This window comes from Condylostylus longicornis, unplaced genomic scaffold, assembly GCF_029603195.1.
Source record: "Condylostylus longicornis isolate FDR11 unplaced genomic scaffold, ASM2960319v2 ptg000015l, whole genome shotgun sequence".
NCBI classification, from domain to species: domain Eukaryota; kingdom Metazoa; phylum Arthropoda; class Insecta; order Diptera; family Dolichopodidae; genus Condylostylus; species Condylostylus longicornis.
Genome location: NW_026577984.1, coordinates 3,364,461 through 3,390,514, shown reverse-complemented (window position 1 = coordinate 3,390,514; position 26,054 = coordinate 3,364,461). Strand labels below are relative to the sequence as shown.

At 21.6% G+C, this 26,054-nt stretch overlaps 1 protein-coding gene across 1 annotated transcript in view; it reads left to right on the top strand.

Annotated features, from left to right (window-relative positions):
- The window catches only part of LOC129605851 (protein similar), a 198,671-nt gene that overhangs the window by 145,786 nt on the left and 26,831 nt on the right, over positions 1-26,054 (top strand). Inside the window, exons 9-11 of the mRNA XM_055515828.1 lie at positions 17,101-17,432; positions 17,517-18,303; positions 21,970-23,039. Of these exons, the coding sequence (XP_055371803.1) occupies positions 17,101-17,432; positions 17,517-18,303; positions 21,970-23,039 (2,189 nt within the window). The remainder of the gene's footprint in view (positions 1-17,100; positions 17,433-17,516; positions 18,304-21,969; positions 23,040-26,054) is intronic.

Here is a 26,054-nt window from a genome sequence, read left to right as displayed (position 1 = left end):
ATTAAATATTTTTAGAATTAAATAAAAAATAAAAAAAAAACAACACATAATAGTGCCAAGAAGAGCCAGTGAGATGAAGTAACAAATGATAAAATGGAATAGTTGCCAAAACAATTTGCACCCTATTTCTTATTTTTTCCTCTTTAACTTAGTTTTCGATTCAATGATTTTCTGCTGCGTTAAATGAAAGAAAATTTTTAAAATATTTTTGAAATTTAATTGCAAACAAAAGCAATTTAACAATATGTTGAATGCATTTTTAATTTATTTGTTTTTTTTTTTTTTTTTGGTGTTTGTTTTTTCTTTTTGCATAAAAATGAGGGTGCAGTCCTTATTTTCTAATTTTATTTCATTAAAAATTCCTTATGTATTAACTTATGTATGTATTAATGTATGTGTTCGACTATTTATATATATATATATATATATATATATATATATATATATATACTAGTATATACGAGTTTCTTTAAAACATATGGGTTTATATTTGATTTCTTTATTTATGTTTTGGTAAAATTTATAGTGTTTATACATAACATATGATGTATGTATATGTATATGTATGTGTAAATAAATTTAATAAAGAATTGAATAAAATTTTATTGTATGTATTGTATATATGTGCATATGTTATATGCGTACATATAAAATATGTAGTAAAATTTAATATATCGGGTCAACCAATTATATAATAAAGAATCTCGCGTAAATTATACAAAACAAATAATTTAGAATAATTTAATTCCAATATGTTTGTTGAATTGTGTTTAATTATTCTGCATTTTGAATTGATATTAAACAATATTATTTAATATTGAGTGTAAGTTAAATAATAAGTAGTACTCGTTTATTTTTTTTCAATAATTTTCTTTCTCGAAGTGTTTTTCAATTCAAAATGTTTTTGATGTGTTCCAATATAATAATTCAAAGCATAAAATATAACTATATTCATATACATAATACGTATATGTATACATATACTGAGAGAGATGATTGTAGAAAGAGATGTATGTAGACTATGTTTGTGCAGATGAAATAAATATGAAATATTATGGGCATTAAAAAACCACGATCGCAAAATTATAATCATATTATTAATAAAAAAGAAAATTGTTAATTAAATTAAGACAATTTGCAACACATTTGCATTCTTCTTAATAAACAATTTTAATTTTACATGTAAGAAATGTGTGGATGTTTAGGCATAAATGAGCTTAATTACTTATATACCAACAATTATAAAGAAAAAAATCAGAAATATTCGAATATTCTCAAATCCTTATTTGAACTACTTAAATTGCTTTAAGTTATTACCATTTTAGCAATTAGTTTTAATTAACTATCACAACTACACTGGAATTATAAACATAACATAATTATAAATATAGTATTTGTCAAATATAGTGTCTAGAAACAAAAAAAAAAAAAAAACAATAAAATATTTTTATAATTTTTTAACAGCAGTCCCGAATTTTGATCGGTAGCAATTTTACTTAAAAATGAATCACTTGATTCGTGTTATAAAATTCTTAAGATGAAGAATACAGAATCTTTTGTATGTTCTTATAAATTTATACAAAATTTCTTTTATTCTTAATTTTTGACTTTAAAGCCATTATTGATAATTATTACAGCAATTAAGTAATTTAATTTAATTCCAATTGAAGTTCATGTATAAGAAATATTAAATTTCGTACTAAGTATATAACAAATTTAGACTATTCTCTTAAATTGTTATAAAAATTTAGAATCGAAATAATAATATTTAATTTGAAAATTATAAAAACACAAAAAATGGATTTTTTTTTATTTAAAATTATTTTTAGAAAAATATAAAATAAATTTTTTTTTCTTAAAAATTTCTTAAGAATTTAACAAAAAAAAAATGTTTTTTTTTTTTTTATTTATGAATGCAACTGGATTAAATTGTTGTTTTTGGGGTTTTTGGCATAATTTTTGAAAAAAAAAAGAAAAAAAAAATCAAAAAATTAGAGGCACAATAAATAATACTTGTGAGATTTTATGGACGATTCTAATTACGAAATACGATAAAATTTAATAAAAAATTTTATTATTAATTTGATGAAATTATTTTCGTTTAGTAAAATCATAAAAGTATTTTTAAAACATAAATATAGACTTAAAATCAATTTTAGAAGAACAAAAATTTAAGCAAGAAAAACATATTGTGTATATTAAAATTAAATAACAAATTCTCAAAGTTTATTAACCCCACTAAGTGTTGTGTAAGACACCCGCAAAATATTTTTTTTTGTTTTTCATACTACAATAAATTAATGTTAAAAAAGAAATCTCTTTTTTTATTATTATTATTTTTTTTTAAAGAATAGTTGCAACTAACCGAAAATTTCATATTAAAATTGAATTTGTTTTTTAGGAGAAAAATTTTTTTTAAAAATAAAATTCTATAAATAATATAAATTTGAAGAAAAAAAAAACTGAGACAGAACAAAACATATGGAAAATAAAGAAAATGTCGAAAGAAACCTAAAAATCACCTCATCACAGAGATGGAATTTAAATTTTGACAACTTTATTATTTTAGTATAGCGAGTCTTTTGAAATATTTGTTAACCATGAAGTATTAAAATATCGCGTATATAAAAACATTTGTATTTTTTTATAAGAAAAAAAACATATTTTTAAAATCTTTTGTTCTTTGTTCAATTAAAAATACTTTAATTGGAAGAAACAGATATGTTCGAGTACAATGCATGCGAATTAGATGATCATTATTATAAAAGAGATAAAATTTCAATTATAATTTAATGTAAATAGAATAAATGAGTATGTTATGCTGTGATTAAAATATATATGTATCTTAAAATTTCTTCTCCAACTCATATACAACCTTATAATACGACACACATTGTTAACAGAGTGTATATGTTACACATTATCGGTTATATAACAGATTCCGCTATTGTAGGATGCTTTCTAATAAGCAGTTTATTTTGATGCAACTAATGGAATTTTTACACCATTTGTTATTTTACTAAATTTAACATTTTGACAGACAATATGTACATACGTATTATTTATTGGTGTTAAGTATACTTATGATATTGTTTGCAATTTTGAAGCTAATTTGTTTTGAAGCTAATTTAGTCGACCTCAAATTTCATAAATTTCTAGAACATTTGACAGAAAAAGATTTGTTTTTATTCATCATTTCTACGGTGTGCTCAGTTTGTTCAAAATATATAAAAAATTATTTTAACAACCAAGAATAAAAGAAATGATTTTTTGAGAAATCCTTTACTAATAATAACAGATTAATTTTCATGTGAGACTGATGATTTTTGAACTAATATTTTAAATTATAATTTATTGTTATCATGCCCGCTTACAAAATGCGTGTTCTAGAGTGTCAAGCTTTTGGCTTTTGGCGTCATCGTTTAATAAGAAAAGAAAAGGAAATGGGCAAAAGGGATTAGAGGTTATTAATACGAAAGGCACAAAATTTTGGATTAAATAAGACACAAATTTTTAAGGAAAAAAAATCGAGAAGGGATGAGTTATAGATTATATACTATAGTTTTTTTTATAGTACGTTATATAGTAGATTACATACTATTTATGGCTTAGTAAAATTTAAATTACCAGAAAGTAGTTATTTTATAGCAAGCTTACCAACCCCAAACTTCTGATTCAAAACAACAAAAATTTCATTGTTCGAAATCTACAAAATTGATTTTTTCTGGACTTTTTTGATTCGCTTACTTCAAGAATTATCGTTTCTGGAATTCCATCACCGTTCGAATTTAATTTTTTGAAATTGCATATCCTAAAAATAAAAATTGCTGAAAATTGATATGTTCCAGGTCTATAATTTGTGTTTTTTGTTAATCTATATAAAATCAAATAAATTTGTATGTATAAAAATATTTCTTCATTTTCCAGCAATTTTCTTATTTTTTTTGTTTTATTTTATTTTAATTATTTATTTATAGAATTATTGCTTGCATCATAGTTGAATTTTTCTATAATTTTTTTTTAAATCTATGTATTTGATTTTTTTCGTTATGTGAGAAAGTAGACAGTGCCTACAATAATTCTATTGTGATGCAAATTAAAATTGGTTTTTTTCTTTTTCTTTTGAAAATATTTTGGAAATATGATAGTGAAATCGAAAAAAAAGAAAAAAAAAATTATATATATATATATATAAATAATGAAAGAATTAAATTAAATTAAATTTTGGCTAAAGTTACTTCAGCTTAAGTCATCCGAATTGAAAAATGAAAAGATTTATTGAAAATATTTTAAATAACATTTGCTTGTTTTTTATTCAAACAAAAAAAAATATGAAATTCTTGTATAACATAAATTTTTTTTTAATTTTAATTTTGATCACGTATACCAATTGGCAATATGACATTTTGTTCTTTTGAAGGCCTTTTGAGTGCAACAATTTTTGTAGGTACATGAAAGAAAATTATGGTAAACTCGTATATGAAGTTTGAAATTAAGGGCTGAAATTATGAGTCTGAAAGCAATAAAATCATTTTTAAGAAATTTTAGGAATTAAGTAGTTTTAGGAAAGATCAAAAGAAAGTTTGTACTTATTGGGTTTTAATAAGCTAATTGTCGGCATTTATAAGGAATTCCGGTTTGAATTATTTTAAAGTTAAATTGGATTAAATTTTTAGAAATATGTACATAATTAGTTGCAAATATTTTTTTAATATTAAGCAAAAATGTAAATGGACAATTAGTATTTCATATGCTATTTGGACATTGTTATAGTTAAAAACAATGTTGAATATATGTATGTATAGTCATATTCACACAAGAATTCACTATTGGCTGGAATTTGATATTGAAAATACGAAAAAAAAAATGTAATTTTTAATTTTAAATTATTAAAAATCTTCATCAAAATTCTAATTTCATATAATGACCAATGAATAATTAATTTTGTTTTAATTCTAAAACAAACAAATGCTATTTTTTTAATTTCTCTGTATAGAATAAATTAATACAGGTATAATTGTAATGTTTATAGGTATGTGAAAGAATATATATATATATAACGTTTTTGCAATAATTATTTTTTAGTTTGTATACAGTGTTACGTAATAATTGTGATGGGATTGTATCTGAGTATTACGCAATTACTAAGTTAAATAATTTAAAAAATGAGCTTTAACTTTTTTTAAAAATAAAATAATAGCTTGTTGCAAAATTTTACTTAAGATTCAATTTTTCCGTCTTATTTGTGGTACACCTACTTTTATTTCTATATTATATAAGTGATGAGTAGGTAAATAATATAATTTGTTGTCAATTATTATATGTTGTATATGTATTTATAAATTATATACAACATTTTACTTTCTTATTATACATATATAATTACTTTCTCATTTTTATATAAAAATGTACTTTAAATTAACAGACCCGATTTTGCCTTGTTCGGCGTCCCTCGCGGTTTCCAAAAATGAAATGAAATGGATTTTTTAATATAACGTATTTACTTCAGGGTTTACTTTCCTCTTATGGAATTATTTTATTTTTCCAATAAATTGTACTTAAAAAATTGTATTGTATTATGTAAATGTTAAATACCAATTGATAGCTAAAAATATGCCGTACTAATAAAACTTACAAACAGTTACAGTATGTTAGTAATAACATGCACAATAGTAGTAATTTTAGAAATATAATGGCCAATAGAATTTGAACAATTAGTGAACTTATTCGGTATAATGTAAATAAACTCGTAAACTCTAATTGTTTCTATTTGAATATGAACATGCTTTATATAGTATAGAAACGCAATGAGAATTTTATTGAAATGTAATGAAAACAAAAAGTTAACAGAATTACAAAAATTTTCCTCACCTTTTTTTTTTAAAATTAAATACCTACATTGTTAATCTGCAATAACTTTTATTTTATCATTTGTTACAAAAGAATTTTGCATTCTATTAATTTTGTTATTCCTCTTAAAAAAGCATCAAATGTTTATATAGATATGTACATCTGTATGGGTTTATGTAGTATGGAAATATTTTACTATTTTCTACATGTTCTTGTTTTTATTTCCTTTAAATAGTTGTCGTTGTATCATCATCGTACCACCACCATATTTGCGAATTACATTACGTTTCTAATTAATGCAAATTTTTTTCTTAATATAGATCTATAAAATATGTAAAATTTCCTATATAAATATTTTATATACTGTATATAATATGTACTTATGTCTATATATATTGTATATATATTTTAATGTATGGTATGTGTATATAAGTTAATTTGTTGGTATTTAAAGAATGATTTTATTGTTTTATTTTTCTTGTATTTTTTTTAATATTTTCTTTATTATAATATGTTTAAAGTAATTGGTCAGTGGCAGCAATTTAAAATATAAATTGAAAATTTCGTTTTTTATCTTTATTTTAACAAGATACATTTTTGTACATATACAGAGCTTTTTATACATGCACAAGTATATATACGTATTTATGTATAACTACAAATTCATTTGCAATACGATTATTTTTGTATTTATCGTATTTTATAATTGAAATGATTCATTTTGTAAAAATATTTACTTTAATGTAAAATAAAATGAAAAGTAAAAAATTTAAATAAAATAAAATGAAATAAATCAATAAATATTTAAAATAAATAAAAATTTTATTGAATAAATTAGAGTTTCAATAGAATAAAATTAATTTTTATGTAAATTTAAAAGTTTTATAAATATTTTACATGCATTCATACATACATATATTACACATATGTATGTATACATCGGATTAGCCCATAAAATATTTGCTATAAAATTTTTTTTTCATACGTTTAGTTTGTTTTTGAAATAAAATTTAAAAATATTAAAAAAATATTGAAAAATTAAATTTAAATTAATAATAATGAAGTTGAAATTGTAAAAAAGCATGTTTTAATAATATTTATTTTAGTTGTATTTCAATTGCCTCAGCAAATTGGCTTAAGATCGATAATTCATCATTAATGTAATTGATCAATTCCAGTTTTGAACGGAAAAAATTCAATAATTGTTACAAGGTTTCGATTAAATTTTTTGCTGAAATTATTTAATTCGATTTCAATTTAACTATTTTTTATATAAGTTTCTTTAGTTCTGTATAATTGCCGGTCCTTTTTGAAATTCAAAATTATTTAATATTCCTTTTATTATACAATTAACAATCTCTCATTGTGTTTTGTTTTTTTAATAGTATTCCATTATGATGATGGCCTACTTAAAGTTCATTTTGGAACAATATACATACTTACTAAAATTTATTTTGGATATGCTCGTCCATTGTGTATGGTTGATATTTTATGTGATCATAGAAAGTGAATGTATATATGTATGTATGTGTACTTATTTTATCATATAGATTTTATCAATAATATTTTTATTCATTCAATTGATAAGGTGTCCGCTATTTTAATTTTTTCTTTTTAAATTTAATTTCTATTTATGAAGTTTTGTTTTGTTTTAAAAATATTTGTTTTTCCTATAAAATTGCTGAATTCCTAAATTTTTTTTTATTTCACGATTTCAATGCACGTGTTTACATATATATTTTTAATATAAATAATAAAATTTCCTTCATGTATGTATTTTCCAATAGTTTAAAATACAAATCTATGAAAATTTTGAATATTTTACATAATAAATATATAAACAACTATAATCATGTATATATATAATATATATGTACTTGCTTATTCAATATTTAATAAAAGATTCATACTTTGTGTAAATATAGAATGTAATATGCACCTATGTATATGTACTTAATATGTAATTTGGTTTTCGCAAATGTGATATCTTTCGCGGTTTTGTTTGCATGACACAATTTAAAAATAAAATTGAATAATTTATTTGTAAAGATAATTATTTTTTTTTTTTTGAAGAGATAACTGAAATCATCGACTTTTTTTTTATAAAAATATAAAAAATTGTATAAGTTAATAATTCTGCGGTTTTAATGAGAAACTTGTAAATAAAATTTTTGATTTTGTATTTAATTTGACATCATATGAATCAAATTCAAAAATAATTCGAAACCAAAATAAAATTGAGAGGAACGGAGAGCAATTGTGAATTTGATTTAGATATTTTTTTTTGTAACCACGGGTTTGCACCTGTAAGAAGCAACGAAATCTGAAAATTGAAAATACATCATTACACATTAAATTATACTATGTATAAGAAGTCCTTACTTGGATGCTAAAAATTTCTATTAAAAAAATTGAAAAAAGAAAAAATAGCGCAACAATATTGTTTATTTTTTTTAATGCCTTGCCTTATAAATCGAGCAAAGCTTGTGTGGTTTACTTCGCATTTTTAAGAAAATTTATGAAATTCAACACCAGGTTATATTTTACCCACTTTATTCAAACTAATTAAGCGTACGAAAAATAAACACTTTCAACTCTTATAATTGCAGCTTTCATAAATAATAGAAAAAAAAAACTCAAAGAAAAAAACTAATATGGTAAAAGCAATCACATGTTTAACATTAATTGCTCATTTCATACACAAATGATGCCTCACGTCTCTCACACGTTGTTTTAAGGCAAAGTATTGAAATCATCACAAATATTTCTCAATTATTTTTATCAATATCAAATGATTAGGTACTTATACTCGTATATTTTATTTTTTTATTTCAAATACATAACTGACATAATGTCATAAATATTATTGCTCGAATATTAAATTAGCGTTTAAGGGAATAAATTTTGACCTTGATATTTTCACAACCATACTCAATATTTCAATTACATTTATGTATACAATATTACTACGGATGCACTTTATATTTGAAATTATTTTTACAATTGTTTATAATTTGATAACTATTTATTTACTAATTATGAATAAAAATTCATTAAATTACGTGTTTCTTTATCAAAAAAAAAAATATATATATAAATATATATATTTAACATGTAGGTTAGAATTGCATAGGGTTATCATTAATAGTTTATTACGGATTAACGTCTAGAAAAAAAAATAAAAAAAAAAATGCATTTTTTTGCAACTGTCAGTTTTGCTATTTTTTCCAACAATTTTATTTATCAGTATTGTAAAACTATGTATTTGCTCATAATTCTGATAAGGGTATTTTAAAAAATAATTTATAGCAGCAATAACGCAAAAAAAAATAAATAAGGAAAATTATATAAACATAGTGTTAAATTTATTACATGTGAATTGTGTAATAATTATTTTATGCTTAATTTATTATTACTTTATGGGAAGTCTATTAATCCTTGCTTCATTAAAATGTGTTGTATGTGGTGTACTACTAGTTTTGTAAACACTTTTGCTAATTTATTCAGAGAGTGAGAGAAATTAAATAAAATCTTTATATATTTTTTATGTTCTAAGATCTTTGGAACTCCTATCTGAATTGTATTCAAATAATTTTCGAATTCGATAGTGTTCTATTAAAATTAACTTATTTAAAATTATTCATGAAAAATAAATAAGTGCAATAATTTTCATATATGAAAAATATTTTTTAATTCAAGTAAAAGATATATTTGTCATAATTACAATTTAAATATGGAAATAAGTTTTTTAATTATGTTTCGTATTCAATTTATGATATTTGATTTCCTTATATGTACGTTTTATTAAACTGCGAATACAGAATTGTTTTGTTGGTCTTTAGATAATTACTGTAATAAAAAAATTGTAAATCGAGTGACTTCAAATGTGTCATATTATTAACAGTAGTATAGGTTATTATAAACATTGAATTTTTTCTATGCGATGATTTTTTTTATGAAATTATTACAATAATCATGAAGAAAATCTAAAAAGGGAATAATAATATTTTAATTGAAGATATTAAAATATAGTTTTAAGATTTATTTTACCAGTTTCATTAATTTTTTGTGTTGAATTGAATGAATTATATTTGACAACTGTTAATTAAATAGTCACTATGATGGCAAACTAGAAATATCAAATATATACATATAGAATTTTGATAACCTTTTTTTTCGGATTATGCGATTTGTCATTGTCAAATCGGTTCAGTTTGATTTAGCATTTTAAAATAATACTTTCTAATAATTGAATGTACACATTTTAAATGGGAAATTAATTGGATTTCGCTGAGCACTTAGTTTTACTTTTTGGACCTTTCAGAGTTCACGGCGAGTTCATGCGATTTGATGTCCATAGATTATTTTTTATTTGGAGAAAATTTCTTCTTAATGTCGGAGCTATCAGATTGGTTTACAAACCCTCTTTTCATTGCGATAAATTAGAATTATACAAAAAGTTCGGTTTTTGCAACAAATGTTGGTAACATTGTTTTAGCAACAAGTAACAACGTTTCATTTTTTTTATACCCTGCACTTCGTGAAGGGTATATTAACTTTGGTATGGAGTTTGTAACTACTTGAAGGAGTCGTCTCCGGTATGGACATATATATATATTCTTACTGAGCGTCAAATTCTGTGTCGATTTAGACAAGTCCGTCCATCCGTTCGTCCAATCAAACGATAACTCAAAAACGAATAATGCAATCGACACGAAAGTCTGATGACAAGTTTTTTCTTTTGTGCAACCGACAGCTGCTATTGTAATTGGACCAATTCGGACAACGGGTTCGGGTAGTTTCCATACAACTCAAAGGGGTTCTTATAAATATTCCAAAAACTAATTGAGATATTAATATCAAATTTTGTAAAGGTGTGTCCAATTGTTTAAAGTAAAGGTGTGTCCAATTGTAAAGGTGCGTTCTACATATGTTTTGAAAATTAATCGAACAGCTGCTCTGGTTCGGGTACCGGCCATACAGCTCTGAAAGCTAATTTTAAATATTTGAAAGAATATTAAAGCCAGATTCATGAAACTCGGCAGTCGTGTGTCCACTTATATGTCAGATATATTATCCGTGAAATTTCTATTGAATGATTTGACAGATTCGAGTAATTGCCATTTAGCAATCAAAGTTATTTCTAAATCTTTCAAAAACAAATTTTTAAACTCAGATTTTCAAAGTACAAGGTATTATTCAGTCGGTTTATACCGATTGAACATTTTTACTTGTTTTCTGTATTTAAACTGTACAAAAAAAAATTTTCTTATTTATTTTTTTTTTTAATTTTTTTAAATTGAAACCTCAAAATGCGGTTTTATTGACGCCGTTTTCACAATCAATAACAATTTAATTGCGATAAAACTTCTTCAATGAATCAATCGGATGCGAGTGGATATACATGCACGTATGTATATATAATGCAGTCATATTATATATTAAAGTGTACTTAATTAGTAACACTGTTTAAACTGTTATACATATATTGTTGTTATATCAAAAAAGTATATTAATAAAATTACAATTCCAATATGAAATTTGATATTGGAGAAAGAAAAACAAACATTATTTTTGTGTGGTTTCCTAAGCCGTTTTTTGTTTAATTGTATATAGATAACTTGTTTATTAAAAAATATTTTATTTCTACCTGAATATAAGTATAGTGTCTTGAATTTGATCCAGCTATATAAGTATAAAACTAATATTAAACTGTATATCATTCAAATAACAACTCTACAATATTCAAAGATTTCTAATTTTTTTTATTAAAAATAACAGAGTCAAAAAATACAAAAACAAAAATCAATTTCTTTCGGCTAAATTCAATTTAAGTATATTACATATATAATATACAAAACTACTTACATTTTAAGCATATGTATATGTATGTTCTCGCATAATACTTATTCCCATTTTATAAAATCACATGTCAAGTATAATATTTTTATATAAATTTATATCCATATATAAATACGTGTATGTATGTTAGAATATACAATGTAGAATTTTTCATAAATTTAAATTTATAATTTTATAGTATATATACATATATGTATTTAAGAAACCAAAATTACATAGTACTCTTGATAAACGATTTCAACTGAACTAAATTCAATTTAAGGCGACCCCCTTAAGCAAATACAAGTATGTACATATATATTACATTTATATGTATATAAAATATTTGATTTTAAAACTATTACTGTTTTTGTCTATTATTATTATTTGCTATTTTTAATACATATTTGTAACTTTTTATATATTTTTTATAATATTGTTATACTTACCTACTGTTTGTATAACTTTTAAAATATTTTGTTTTTATACAAAAAAATACAGTATATGTTATAAAGTAGCATTCTCATAACAACTAAACAAACGTTGCAAGCGTAAAAAAAGTAAAAATAAAATTTAAAAGATTAATGGATAATTCTTAAGATGAAATTTAATGGAAAATTATTATAGCCGGCGAGCACGTTCACTGTTATTTTTCTTCCTTTATTTTATAATATTTAATATGGAACCTTCTTATGGGTAATAATAGCATTAAAATGTATCAGACTAATATATTTTTCGTTCTTGTTAAAAGTAAGCAGGAAAAAAAAAAACACGATAAACGAAATAATTTTATATTTTATTTTTAAAAAAATATGTAGAGAAACTCTTATACTCGTATTTTTATAATATTATATAGAGTTTTTTATGTATAGACATTTTATAAAATGCGATCAAATATTTTACTTACCTTTAAGCGTAAAATTCCTCCTTATTACTTACTTTATGTTTTTACTGACCACTTTGCCTACAATAAGAGAGGCGATATAATGGTATCAAATTTTTCATGTCAAATTTTCAGTGGAAATGCATTTGCTCCATGGTAGGGAAGCGTAAATGAATAAGATTTTTAGCAAAATGTGCGCGCCGTTGTGCATTTCAACTTCAACTAAATCGATATTGGTGAAAATTTGTCTGAGTTTACTTTACCTATTTCACCGATTGCTCAATTTTTGGGTCTCGAGAACTGGATCTTTACTACGGCCGAATTTACACTTTTGCACATATAATCATTTCAAACCTTGGAGTTTAATATTTTAACTCATAGTATTAAAATAATGATTTAGTATCCTGATTTTTTGGGAGTATGGTTTCCTTATTCACATCAAGGCTCAAACTTACTCTACGGAATTAATTTATGGAAAATCTGAATTCTGTTTACCATCGGACCTAACTGACGAACTTTTCAGGGAATTCTGATGACATAAAGTGAATCTTTAATAATTAAGTTTCCATTTTTGCTTTTAATTTGATAGAAGGATTTTAAGTATGTTTTCATAAAGTTGTGCAATATTTAAAAAAAATCAGAAAATACATCGTTCATATGCTGACCACATTTTTTTAAAATTTAGATGTACACTATATACAAATATAATGCTTTCTCTTTTGTTGTAAAACCAATGAATAATCTGAGATTTCAACTAAAAATATGGAAAACAAATGAAGTATAAAAGAAGCAATAAAAAAAATAAATAGGTGGGTAGACGTAAATGTATAGCTATGTATGCGCTTTCTAAGTTAAAAGCTTCAGTAAATAAAAAAAATAGACTATGTAATAAACCAAAATAATAAAAAGAAAAAAAATTACAAAAAAAAGAAAGAAATCAGCGTAAATTCTTAAGAGTTGATCATAAATTTTGATCTTAACTTTTCTAGTTGAAATATATGAATATTTCCTGTTACATAAATATTTTTTTCTTTTATACAATTTATTTAGAAACAAAAAATAAAAATTTCACGGAAACAGAAAACTAAATTTTACTAATTTTTTAAAATAAAACATGTACATATGTATATAACGAAAATGTCGGAACTTTGTAGGTATATGTATAGATTTACATCATGCGCTGTTTAAAAAGGATTGGAAACCTTTCTTCCTGTTTAACTCTATAATGAATTTTAATTTTAATAAATTCTCTAAATAAGGATTTATACTCGTATTTACGTTTTACTTCACTTTTTTTAAAGTAATAAAAAGTACCTTGGTAAAATTAAATCTTACATAATAACAATTTCTGTTTTAAGTATATAAGATATTAAAATCGAATTCCATGGTACAAATGATTTAGTCACAAAAATTTTTAATTAAAATATAGAAGCCATTCAAAATTTGCATATATAAAACTTTATCACAAAAGTTATTCTGCCACAATAGTCTTAAATTTTTATTTAAATGCTTTATGTAAAAAATAAGGTCTAAATTTTTTCAAATACCGTCTGGGTATAAAATACTGTTATATTTAAATTTAAAAATATAAAATGTTTTTTGTTATTGTTAAAAAATAAAGGAATATCAGAATTGCTAAAACTTATATTATAAATATTTATTAAATTCGTTGAATGAAAATAAATTTAAAAAAATATGCATAAAATGTGTAAAAAAATATTAACAGTTTATTAAAAAATTAGGGCAGTTTCGGAATAATATTAATTCTGAAACGTGATTTTTTTGTTATAAGAAAGTGTAAATGAATGCATCACGTTTTTTAAGCAACATATTACTCGTATAAAAATGCGTACATATTATATCCTTAATATGCATACATATTATGTATATGTGCGTATAAAATAATTTTAAGCATGATCTTGGTATAGAAAAGTTTTTATTGGCAATGTAAAAAATTTAGAATGTAATTTGAGAATATGTATACGAGGTAAATATTTCTTTAAAATTTTTATTTTTAATTGAATTTGATTTATAAAATATCAACCAAAACAAATTATATAATTACAATTCTTGAAAATAGTTAGAAAATAAAATTATTGTATATGTATAACGAAAAACAAGAAGCTAGGATAATGATGATTTTGCTTGCGGTATGAAGCCATGATGGTATTTTGTTGAACTCACATATTCCTTTATTATAAGTATTACTTGAGCCTGTTTTAATCGTCCATAAGTTGAAATATTTGTAAATAATAATCGTAGCAGCTTAGCGTCATCATAAGTACCAAATATATTGCCATACGAGGAATAATTGTAAATATGTATATTAATATATTTTTGTACACAAACATTGAATTTAAACTGAAGGTATTTAATTTGCCTAAAAGTATGCAATTTCTGATAATTTTGTTTATATCTTGAAAAAATAATTTCTCGTTTTCAATTACCAAAATTTTGAAGTGATTTTTATCTATAAATCATTTTTGAATGCAATACAAAAACGAGAAAATTGACAGAAATAGAAATTTTTCAGGATTTTGTCACTAAATTTTGTAAAAAGTCTATTTATTTTTTAAATTGTTTATAATTTTTAATAATATGATACAGGTTTGAAAAAATGATGAATTTTTCATTTTAATGCTTTGTATAATTTTAATAGATGAAAGTCGATTTAATAAGAATTTCAAATGAATTAACCGGAAATTTTTTATGTTGGTTTTTATTTTTTTTTTTATTTATTTTTACTAATTTTGTTGGGACTTTATTAAAATGTTGTCATAAATACATTACACTTTTCAACCCTATTTACTTTAAAATATCCTTTTTTTTTCTCATCTGTTGTAATGATATCTAAATTTTTTTCTCATTTGTTTGATTGCCATTACGTAAAGGCAATAAAAAAAAATCTTGTTAAATTATACTTGTAAATAATCTGCATATATCTACATAATAAAATTTAAATACAATGTTACAATATATAAATATAATGTAAAAATTTTTATGTATATGCATGTACATAAACACACACATGCATTTATAACAAATAATATTGAGTAAATTTGTTTATTAAAAAAATTTTTCTTTTCCGTTTCTTAAAATACAAATAAAAATTTTCTATGTATGTTACGAGTATTTATTTATGTTTTAATATTTATTTTTCTTACTCTATAATATTTTGTTGTACGTATGAAAATGTTTTGTTAAAAAGCCTTTTAACAATACATTTACATTTGAAATTTTTCTTTTAGAAAATAAAAGCTTTTTCGTTTTCTTCTGTTATGTAATCATAATGAAATTGTGCCTTCCATATACCCCCGTGTTTATATTTACCTATAATTTATTGTTTTTATTTTCTTCTGTTAAAAATTGTACATTTATATACAAATACCATATTTTAAATATGTATATATATAAGTATGAGAGTGTGTGTGAGATTATTTATAAAATGTATTTTATGGGTGCCTGTGTATGTAAAATTTTTTATTATCTATATAAGGTATATGTATGTTAATTTATGAAACGATTCAAATTTTGCATAATTTTTCATTTTTAGGCATTTTACTTTTATGTTTTCCTCTTGGGGTAGGTCGTTTTTACGCACCTTACTATGTATGTAAAGGATTTTTTTTTTGTTTGTACAATATTATGCCTTATTTCTTTCGAATTTTTTTTAGCTATCCATCTTGTTAGGTAATACTCGTAAGTTTTAAGGGGTATGTAAGTGTTAAGAAATATACTGGTATTTTTAACATAATTTATATACATTTATATACATATATGTATATACATATTTTGCAAATATTAAAGAAATTATGATTGGGAATAAAAACTGAGTGAAAGTAAAGTTAAATTTTGTTAAAAGGATATTTTATTATTAAAAATGTCTTAATTTACTTATATAATGTATATAAGTCTTTATATAATGTACAGACATACTTTTTAAAATATTTCTATTAAATGAGTTTGTATGTGATTAATTTATAAAAATTTTAATAAATTTTTAATAAAATATAACACATTTTCAAGTTATGTAAGAAGACGATTTTATATGAATTAAAAACTAATTACATTTATAGAAATTTACGTAGAATATTTGTTTGTTTTCTTTAATTCTGAGATTAAAAAAATTAAAGAAAAAAATCGAATTTAAATCAAAAAATATTTATTGTAATTTTTGTTTATTTTTCAAAAATAAGCTGAATTTAATAAATTTTTCCTAAAATTTGTATGTCTGTTATAATACGCGTCAATTAGACATTGGTAAGATTTATTTGTTTAACGTGAATTTTCGGGAAATATTCTTACGATTCCACAGCTTAATAAAGGGCTCCTTAACTCTCTATAGTAGAGCCGCATAAAAAAAGATATTGGATTCTTAACTTAAAAAAAATTTATGAATGTAAATATGTTTTGTACTCTTAATTAATTTATTAATTTATAATATCCATTTTAAACAATTCAAAGATTATATTTATAAACCAAAAAAAAAATGTTTATTTTAACAAATCATTTATTTAATTTTGCAGTGTTCAAAGAAGAACCATACGATTTAACAAATCTAGCACCAACAGCTGGTGATTCTTGTATACCATTACATGAATCAACACCATTATTTGGTGAAATGCTTGAAGGATTAATATTACCCGATTCATATGCTAGTTTATTACCAGATGAAATTAATTCAATAGATTCACAACAAAGTAATAATCAAAATAATTGCAATAATAATAATAATAATAATAATAATAACAACAATAAAAATGGTAATACATCAATAGATCCTTTCATTAATTATCGTGATGATACAAGTGATACAGCTAGTTCACCGCATTTACTATCGCCTGGTGGTTTATCAAAGGTATGAAAATTTATATTTAACAAATTTATTGATATAAAATTTAAAAATTAATATATATATTTTTTTTAATACAAATATATATAGAGTCCAGAAGCTAGCAGTTTACCATCATTATGCAGTCCGCATTCATTAAGTCAAGAAGATGAATTTGCATTTATGACTATGAATGTTGAAGATGATATTGATTTATCAATGCGTGCTCCATATATTCCAATGAATGAACAAGATGATTTACCATTATTAACTGATGATTTAATGTGGAGTGCTTTTACTGAAGAATTAAGTTTATCTAAAGATATGAAAGATGTTATGCAAATACCAGATATAACAGCATTAAAAAATCAAATAAATCAAACAAATCATAATTGTTATAATAATAACGTCAATAATAACAGTAATAGTAATGATAGTAATAGTAGTAATAATATTAATAGTAATAATAATTGTTTAACAACACAATTAAATTTAAAAGCACAATCACATAATATTCAACAGCAACAACAACAACAACAACATCATGAATTACAGCAAACAACACCAATTATAGCAACATCAATATTACAAACTGTTAATAATATTAATTTAATTAACAATAATAGTAATAATAATAATAATAACACAAATAGTAATACAAATGAAAATGTAAATGAATCTAGTTTGGTAAATTTATTATGCAATAATAATAGTAATGATGATAATATAAATAATAATAATAATAATAGTAATAATAATAATAATAATGACGATAATATTATTTTAAATAAATTATCAACAACGGACGATGATATTAATTGTAAGAAACGTAAATATATTGATGATAATTTATGCGATTCCATTGATGCATTTGGTCAAGTTTTTAATAATAAAAATTGTAAGTATAATTTTATATGCACATATTAAAGATTATAATTATATTTGTGTAAAATGAAAATGAAAATCAACTTCAATTACTCTTAATAATGAAAACAAATGTTAATTGCTCCTACCAGATTATAGAGCATTTTTTATTATTTCATTATGCTTCTTAATTTGTGGCGAGTTTTGGGGTAAAATAAAATTATCAATCACAAATGCTATTTTGCTATTAAATTCTATAAAAATAGTTTTGTCTGTGTTATTTAAACCAAAAAAAATTAAAATAAAGAGAGACTTTAGTTGTAGGTTTTATTTTGAAAATTTTATGAAAATTCGAAAATTTTTAAATTCTTATTCCTTTTATTATTTCTATGCTTTTTATTTATTACTTAAATTTTTTTTTTTTTCCTCACAGATTTCAAATTTTAATTCCTTTATTTTTGAATAACAATTTTTATATCTTGCGTTACACGTGATTATATTTTTAGTACAAAAAAACTTAAAGTTAGAAAAACAAAAAAAAATTTAAATGAAATTTCATCCTAATTTAAATTAGTAAACATTTTTGAAAAGTGTTTTGTTCGGTTTCTGCAAAATATTTTTGTAAAGAACAAAAAAAAAAAAAGAATAATTTATATTTTTGTTTCTAAAAATATTCAAAATTTTTTTTTTATTTTAACAAATTTCCATCACACGTGTAATAATAATAATCATCATACAAATATTTTCCATTTTTCCACCCATTTCTGTTTCTTTTCTATTTTACTTTTACATGTGGCACCAATTAAAATTATTAGACTAAATATTATTCTAAATATATTAATTGTTTTCCTTTGTTTTTTGTTTTCGTGAAATCTTTATCCGAAAATATATCTTGAGATCTCAATAATAATAATACAATAAAATTAATATATGTATGCGTTTCTTATAATTATCCAATGGTTTTGTATATAATGTAATTAAGTTAATCATAAAAGTCGACCTGATTATTTGATTGTTATAAGTGGTTTATAAATAAAATGTCGGCGTATGACTATATAGACGTGTGTATTTTGAAATATTTGATTTTTCTTTTGATAATAGAAACTATATGTAACTGAGATCTATGTAAATTTAAAATTTTTTGAAGTTCTCCAATTTTAAAAAACAATAGTTTACAGCAATAGAAATTAAAGATTAATTAATTGAAGGAGTTAAAAAGTAAGAATATTAATTAAATTTTTTTTTTTTTTTTTTTTTTTTAAATTTTACACTAAAATCCAATAGATTTTGAACAATATTCATTCATAATTGGTCTATTAATTTTGAAAATAATCAGATTTTCGAGTAACAGGGTCTTTTATACTTCAAAAATTCTGAGGTGTAAATGAGAAAATGAAGAATATGAAACGCAATAAGTTCTTTCATTTGCAAATGTCCACTGTTTCGTTGTTAAAAAGACTCTTTTAATACTATGATAACTTCTTAAATTGTATTTTAACAAAAAGTTATAAGAAGTACTAAAAATTTTTGAGAATCTTTCAAATCTATTGAAATTTACATTAAGAAAAAAAAAAATCACTAATTGTCTATAGGAGTGGAAAATATAATAGAATTCTTAGCTTTAAAAATATAGTAGGGCTAACAATTTGCTTAATTTCACAAAAATCCCCTTATTTGTAAACAATTATTTTGTACTGCCGAAATTGTAATTTTAATAGCTAATTTTCAAGCAAAATCGGTAAGTGACTGTTGCGAATTAACTCACCAATTTCCTTGTTTTGAATAAAATTTTGGTTGTATTTTACTCAACTTAGATTTATTTCTATTAGAAAAAGAATATATAAAAAGTTGAAATATTTTCTACACCTATGTGAATGCGAAAAGAATCATAATTACAATTTCGTTGTTATTTATGAATTCGATTCTTATTTGGAAGAATAAATAAATTAAGAATTCTAATATATACGCCAATTAAGAGCACATAACTTTTTTGTTTTTTTTTTTTATTTCGAAAACCTTTGAAGTTTAAAAAAAAAATTACTAATTAGTCTCATGCAAAATTAAATGGTAAGCCAAAAATTGAAAAGATTCTCTACATTTTTTTTTTTGAATGGATTTTTGTTTGTTGTCTTTTATATTTATTCGACTTATAGAATTTCAGTAAACTTACCAAAATTTTAATAAAAAAATAATGTGTTTTTTTTTTGTTTTCGATAATAGCACATGTGTTAAGTTCAAGGATATTTTAGTCAGGTGTTTTTAAGTTTAATGTTTTCATTTTTAAAAATGTTTCATGAATAAATTATTATGAAAAAAAAAATTTAATAGTATCTATTCGTAAATGAGTATAGGTGTAGATGCGTTTTATGGTGATATCAAAAACCCCCTCAGTTTTGCAAACTTAAATGAACTTTTTCAAGTGTAAGTTCCTATACGAATTTTTTTAATATAGTAATAGAGAATAATAAAAATATTTATATAGATAAAAACTGTAATCAATTTATTTTTTGTGTAAGTTAGGTTTAAGGTGCAGTGACATTTATGATTTGAGTTTTTATTAGCATTAAACAGCTCATAAGTCGATACGTCGGTCTGCTTACTTAAATAAATTTGAAAGCTGATATTAGAAATAACAATATTAATTACTCATGACTCATTTTGAAAGAGACAAAAATTACTTTTCATATAATTTTCTTTTTGGAACTGTTTTGGTTTACGTGACTTTTAATTAAAAGGAAATGTCGGTCTGTATATACTAGCGTTTTTAATGCGACTACTATAAACATTTTTAAAAAAAAAATTTAACGAAACGATCTATTTTTATTTATTTTTCTTTTTCTGTTTTGTTTTATTTTTATTTTTTAATTTATTTTTGCAAATATATTTCTAAAATTTTGAATCCGTTCCATAATAAAAATTTATTTTATTCTATTGTGTTATAGTTTTTATTTTTTCGTATTGTTTGTTTTCAGTTTGCTCGCAATCTTATGATCATGAACTAAAGTTATTAAATCCTTGACTTTGAATCATTTATGATATGGATCACTTTTATTTTTATTAATATGTACATTCCCATTTCAACTACTTATAGCTATATAGTAATATTTATTATATTTATTTGTTTAATATATCTTATAAACGTACATATATATGTATATGTTATTTAAAATTTATAGATTGTGTTAAATCTATTTGGATTGTATAGAAAGATAGGAATGAAATAATAGAAATGGTATTTAGAAAAATAACTGAAATTTTTCTCCTATTAGAAATTATTGTTTTCTTTTCAATATCTATTAATTTTTAATGATTCAATCATAATATCATTATTTGTAATATTTTAAAAATATTTTTAATAAAAACAATAAATTATTTGTTTTACACAAATATGTGTAAAAGATTATAAGAATTATAAATTGAAAACTTTAACACTATTAGTAAAATGATTGCTTTTTAATTGCCACAGCAAATAATTTAAACTATACACCTAAGAGAAATTTTAATTTCATGTACATACTCTTCTCGTTGTATTTTTAAATGTATTACAATATAATTTATTTCCAAAATATTATATAAAAAATTAAGTTGATTTTCATTTTAAAAAAAAAAATTATAAAATTTAATTGATTTAAAATATTATTAAAATAAAAGCAACATCATTTTTATGTGTAAGATATTAAAAACCTTTTATTTTTTTCAGGTTCAAATCTTGATTGTTGGTCTGTTAATGATTTATTGCAATTAGATCAAGAAAATATTCAATTTAATGATAAATCACAAAATATATTAATATCAAATTTGACGAATGGTATTGTTTCGGCACCAGCAACATCAAATACATCATCACCATCAATAATATCAACAATTTCTCCAATAACAACAACGGCAACAACAACAACAATACATGTCCCATTAATAACTATACAAAACAATTTAAAAACTAATCAATTAAATAGTAACAATAATAATAATAATAACAATAATAATAAATTAAATATACAAATAAAAAATGAGAATAATTGCACAAAAAATATAATATTAGAAAATCATAATATTATCAATAATGATAATAATCAAAATTCTTGTAGTAATAATAATAATAACAACAACAATAATAATAGTAATAACAATAATAATAATAAATCAATAATAACAACAAATCGAATTTTAAATTCTTGTAATAATAACAATATAAATACCTCACAAGTCAATACTGTCAAATTGATTCCACATTCTACAATTATATTAAATGGTACACATTTAACAAATAATAAACGTCATATTATTGGAGCTACAACACAATTAGATTCTAAACGTATAAAATGTAGTGAAAATTCTTCATTAATAACAAAAACAACAGCATTTACAACACCAGTAACATCTATTGGTAATAATATAATAACATCATCTTTACAAAGAACTCAACCAAATGCTAATGTTCAGCAATCACAACAACAACAACAGCAAAATGAAAAAACAATGCAAAATGTTGAAATACAGACGACACCACATTTATTACAACAATTAATTTCTGCTCCAAATCCTAAAATACAAAAGGATAATAATAATCAAAAAAATCAGAAAAATATATCTGGAATAGATAAATACAATCAGAATAATAAAAAAGATAATGATGGTCTAATAATTAACAAGACACATAATAATCATTTAGAACAATTGAAATTACGTCAACAACAACAACAACAACAGCAACAACAGCATTCACCATCGAATTCTGTTTTAAAGAATCTTTTGGTTAGTGGATGTGATGTAAGTGCTGGCTATATATGTCTTGTACCAATGAGACCAAAAAAAACTGCGAAAGTTTAGAAAAAAAAAAAGAACATACAAAATTATATAATGAAAAATTAAATGTCATTGCACAGTTTTATTATGCAATTTCATTTTGATCGCCGGTACTATTTTAATTGCAGCATATTATAATTTTAAGATTTTTTTTTTTTTATTGTAAATTTTTTTCGTATAATTTATCCTTTTAATAATTAATAAATTTAACAATTTTCAATTAACCAATATCGAGAAAGATTTTTAAATTGTATAGAAACGAATTGCCTAAAAAAAAAAAAAATTTTTTTTTTGTTCGCGTTTTTTAAATCAATTTTTTTCAATACAATTTAAAGTCGAAATTCTAGTATTGGTGCATGTAGGAGAAAATCATTAATATTGCCTTAAATATTCCTAATTTTTCTATAAATAAATAAATTACAATTAATAATATAGAAAAATTTCATATAAATTATTTTTAAGCAATGTTTTTTAATTTCGATATTATTCTTTTGTACATTATCGTGAAATCTTTTGGAACTTTGTATTGTAAAACAATTTAATGCACAATTTTATGATTTAGACAATAAAGCGGTTGTTATGTGTATAAGTAAATTATTCACTCTAATGAAACCGTGAAAAATTTTTTTTTTCAAAATATTATTGTGCCCGTACAAAATTTAATCACACAAATATATTTCTTTCGTCAGCCTTTATTTTTACAAATAAATAATTAAAAACATTCAAACATACAAATTTTATAAATACTTTGAAAATGGATAAATTTAAAACAAACACGAAAAAATAACCAAGAATTACATGCTATTTTAATTTTAATTTAAATTTTGAAAATTTACAATTAATTTATAATACTACTACCTTAAGATCGAAAATTTATAAAGAAGCCCGATTATTTTTCATGTTTGTTAATATACATTTACATAAACATAATACAATATGTAAAATGAATCAATTATCTATTTAGCTTTAATAATTTCGCTTATAAAGCAACTATTTATTTAATTAAATAGTTTTTCTTAAATAAAATGCAAATTATTCAATAATTTTTATTGAGATATTTAATTCTCATTGTAAAATACTATTTAACTATTAAATATATTTTAGTTGAAAATTTAATTGTTGTCAAAATGGATCGATTTACTAAAAAACAAAACAAAATTTAAGCAAAACCAATAGAAAAAGAAAACTATATTTAATATATAAATAATATTAAGTGTATTTAAACAAAACAAAAAATACTAGAAAAATAAAATTTAGTAGTTTAAAGTAAAAACTAAAAATAATAAAAAAAAACTTTGTTAAATCTCTTTTTTTTTCTCCCTCATTTCTCTTATCAATTAAGTTTAGTTTCTTTTTAATAATATTATTTATTTTTTAAGAATTTTTTTTTAATCCTGATGTATAAAATAATTTTATTTTATTTAATATTTTAATGATTATTTTAATAATTAATTAATTAATAAAAAAAAAGAACAAAAAAAATTATAAATTATGTTTTTCTATGAATTCGCACACTTTTATAATTAAATATTTTTTAATAAATAACAAAGTTTTAATTACAATTATTTTAAATTAAAATTAAAAACTTAATTTATAATTAATTCAAATTAGGAGATAAATAAATAAAAAATAGAAAAAAAAAACAACAAAATTAAAAAGTTCTTTTGTCTTAAATTTTAGCTAAGTAATTATTATTTTAATTAAATAAATGCAATGTATGGGAAAATTTATTACAAAATTTCAAAATTAAAAATAATAATATATTATACATATATAATATAATAAAATACATAAAAAAACGATACGACTTTAATTTACTGTGATATAGGAAAAAATGAAGCAAAAAAAAAAAATCAAAAAAAAAATATAAATGTTTTATTTTCGTGTTGTTTTAAAAAAAAAATTGTTTTCTTTTTTGTATTTTTTTTTAATTATTTTTAATTCTTATTGATATTTTTTAAAATTTGTAAAACTTTTTAAAACTTGTATTAATCCCGTTCGAAACCCTTTCGGTTTTTAAAGTTATTGTAATTTGGATTTTACACTTATTATTCGAATAATATTTTAGATTTTTGACATTTTATATAACTGACATTTATCAATAAATTCAGTTATTGAAAAAAATGTCAAACTAACGTCAAGAACAGGAAGAAGTAAAAAAAAAAATACATTATAATTTATATTTTAATTTTATTAAAAAGAAAATCATTGCATCATGAATATTTCTGGCAATTATAAATTACAAAATTTTAAGATGAAATTAAATTTTCAATAATTCTCAATAATTTTGTTAATTATTTTAACGCTCAATTGTAAATAATTTGTTATTTTAAAAATCTTGCAAATTAATTTTTATTTAATTAATGTAAATATAAAATTAAAAACTTATTTTATTTTATATTTTTGTTTTGTGCATTAGATGATGTTAAAGAAATTAAATATTATTATATATATTTAAAAAAAAACACACAAAATGATAATAATTGAATTCGATGATAGTATATTTACGACATTTTCTTTTTTTAGTTGAAAAATCAAAAAAAAAAAAGCAAAATACCATTTAATTTTTGGCTCTAAATTTTCTTTAATGATTAAAAACGAAAAAAAAAAATAAATAAAATTTGAGCGCTAAACGGTACAAAAGAAACTAAAGAAAACAAACAAAAAAAAATAATTTTAAACAAAAATTAAAATACAAACAAAGCAAAGAAAAAAAAATGCAAACAATAAGCGGAAATAAAACAAAAAAAAAAAATATTAAAAAACACAATTCCATTGTTGCGATTCGATCCGGATCAATTGGTCTCAATTTAGATTAAAGCGTTAATAATTAGAACGAAAAATACCTTGTTTCTCCCATTCGAGAATGCATTATGCATTTTTTTTTTTGTATACTATATTTACGAAAAACATATAAGAAATAAATACTAAATATTAAAAATTTAAATACTAGAAATTTTTGTTATTAATTTTATTTAT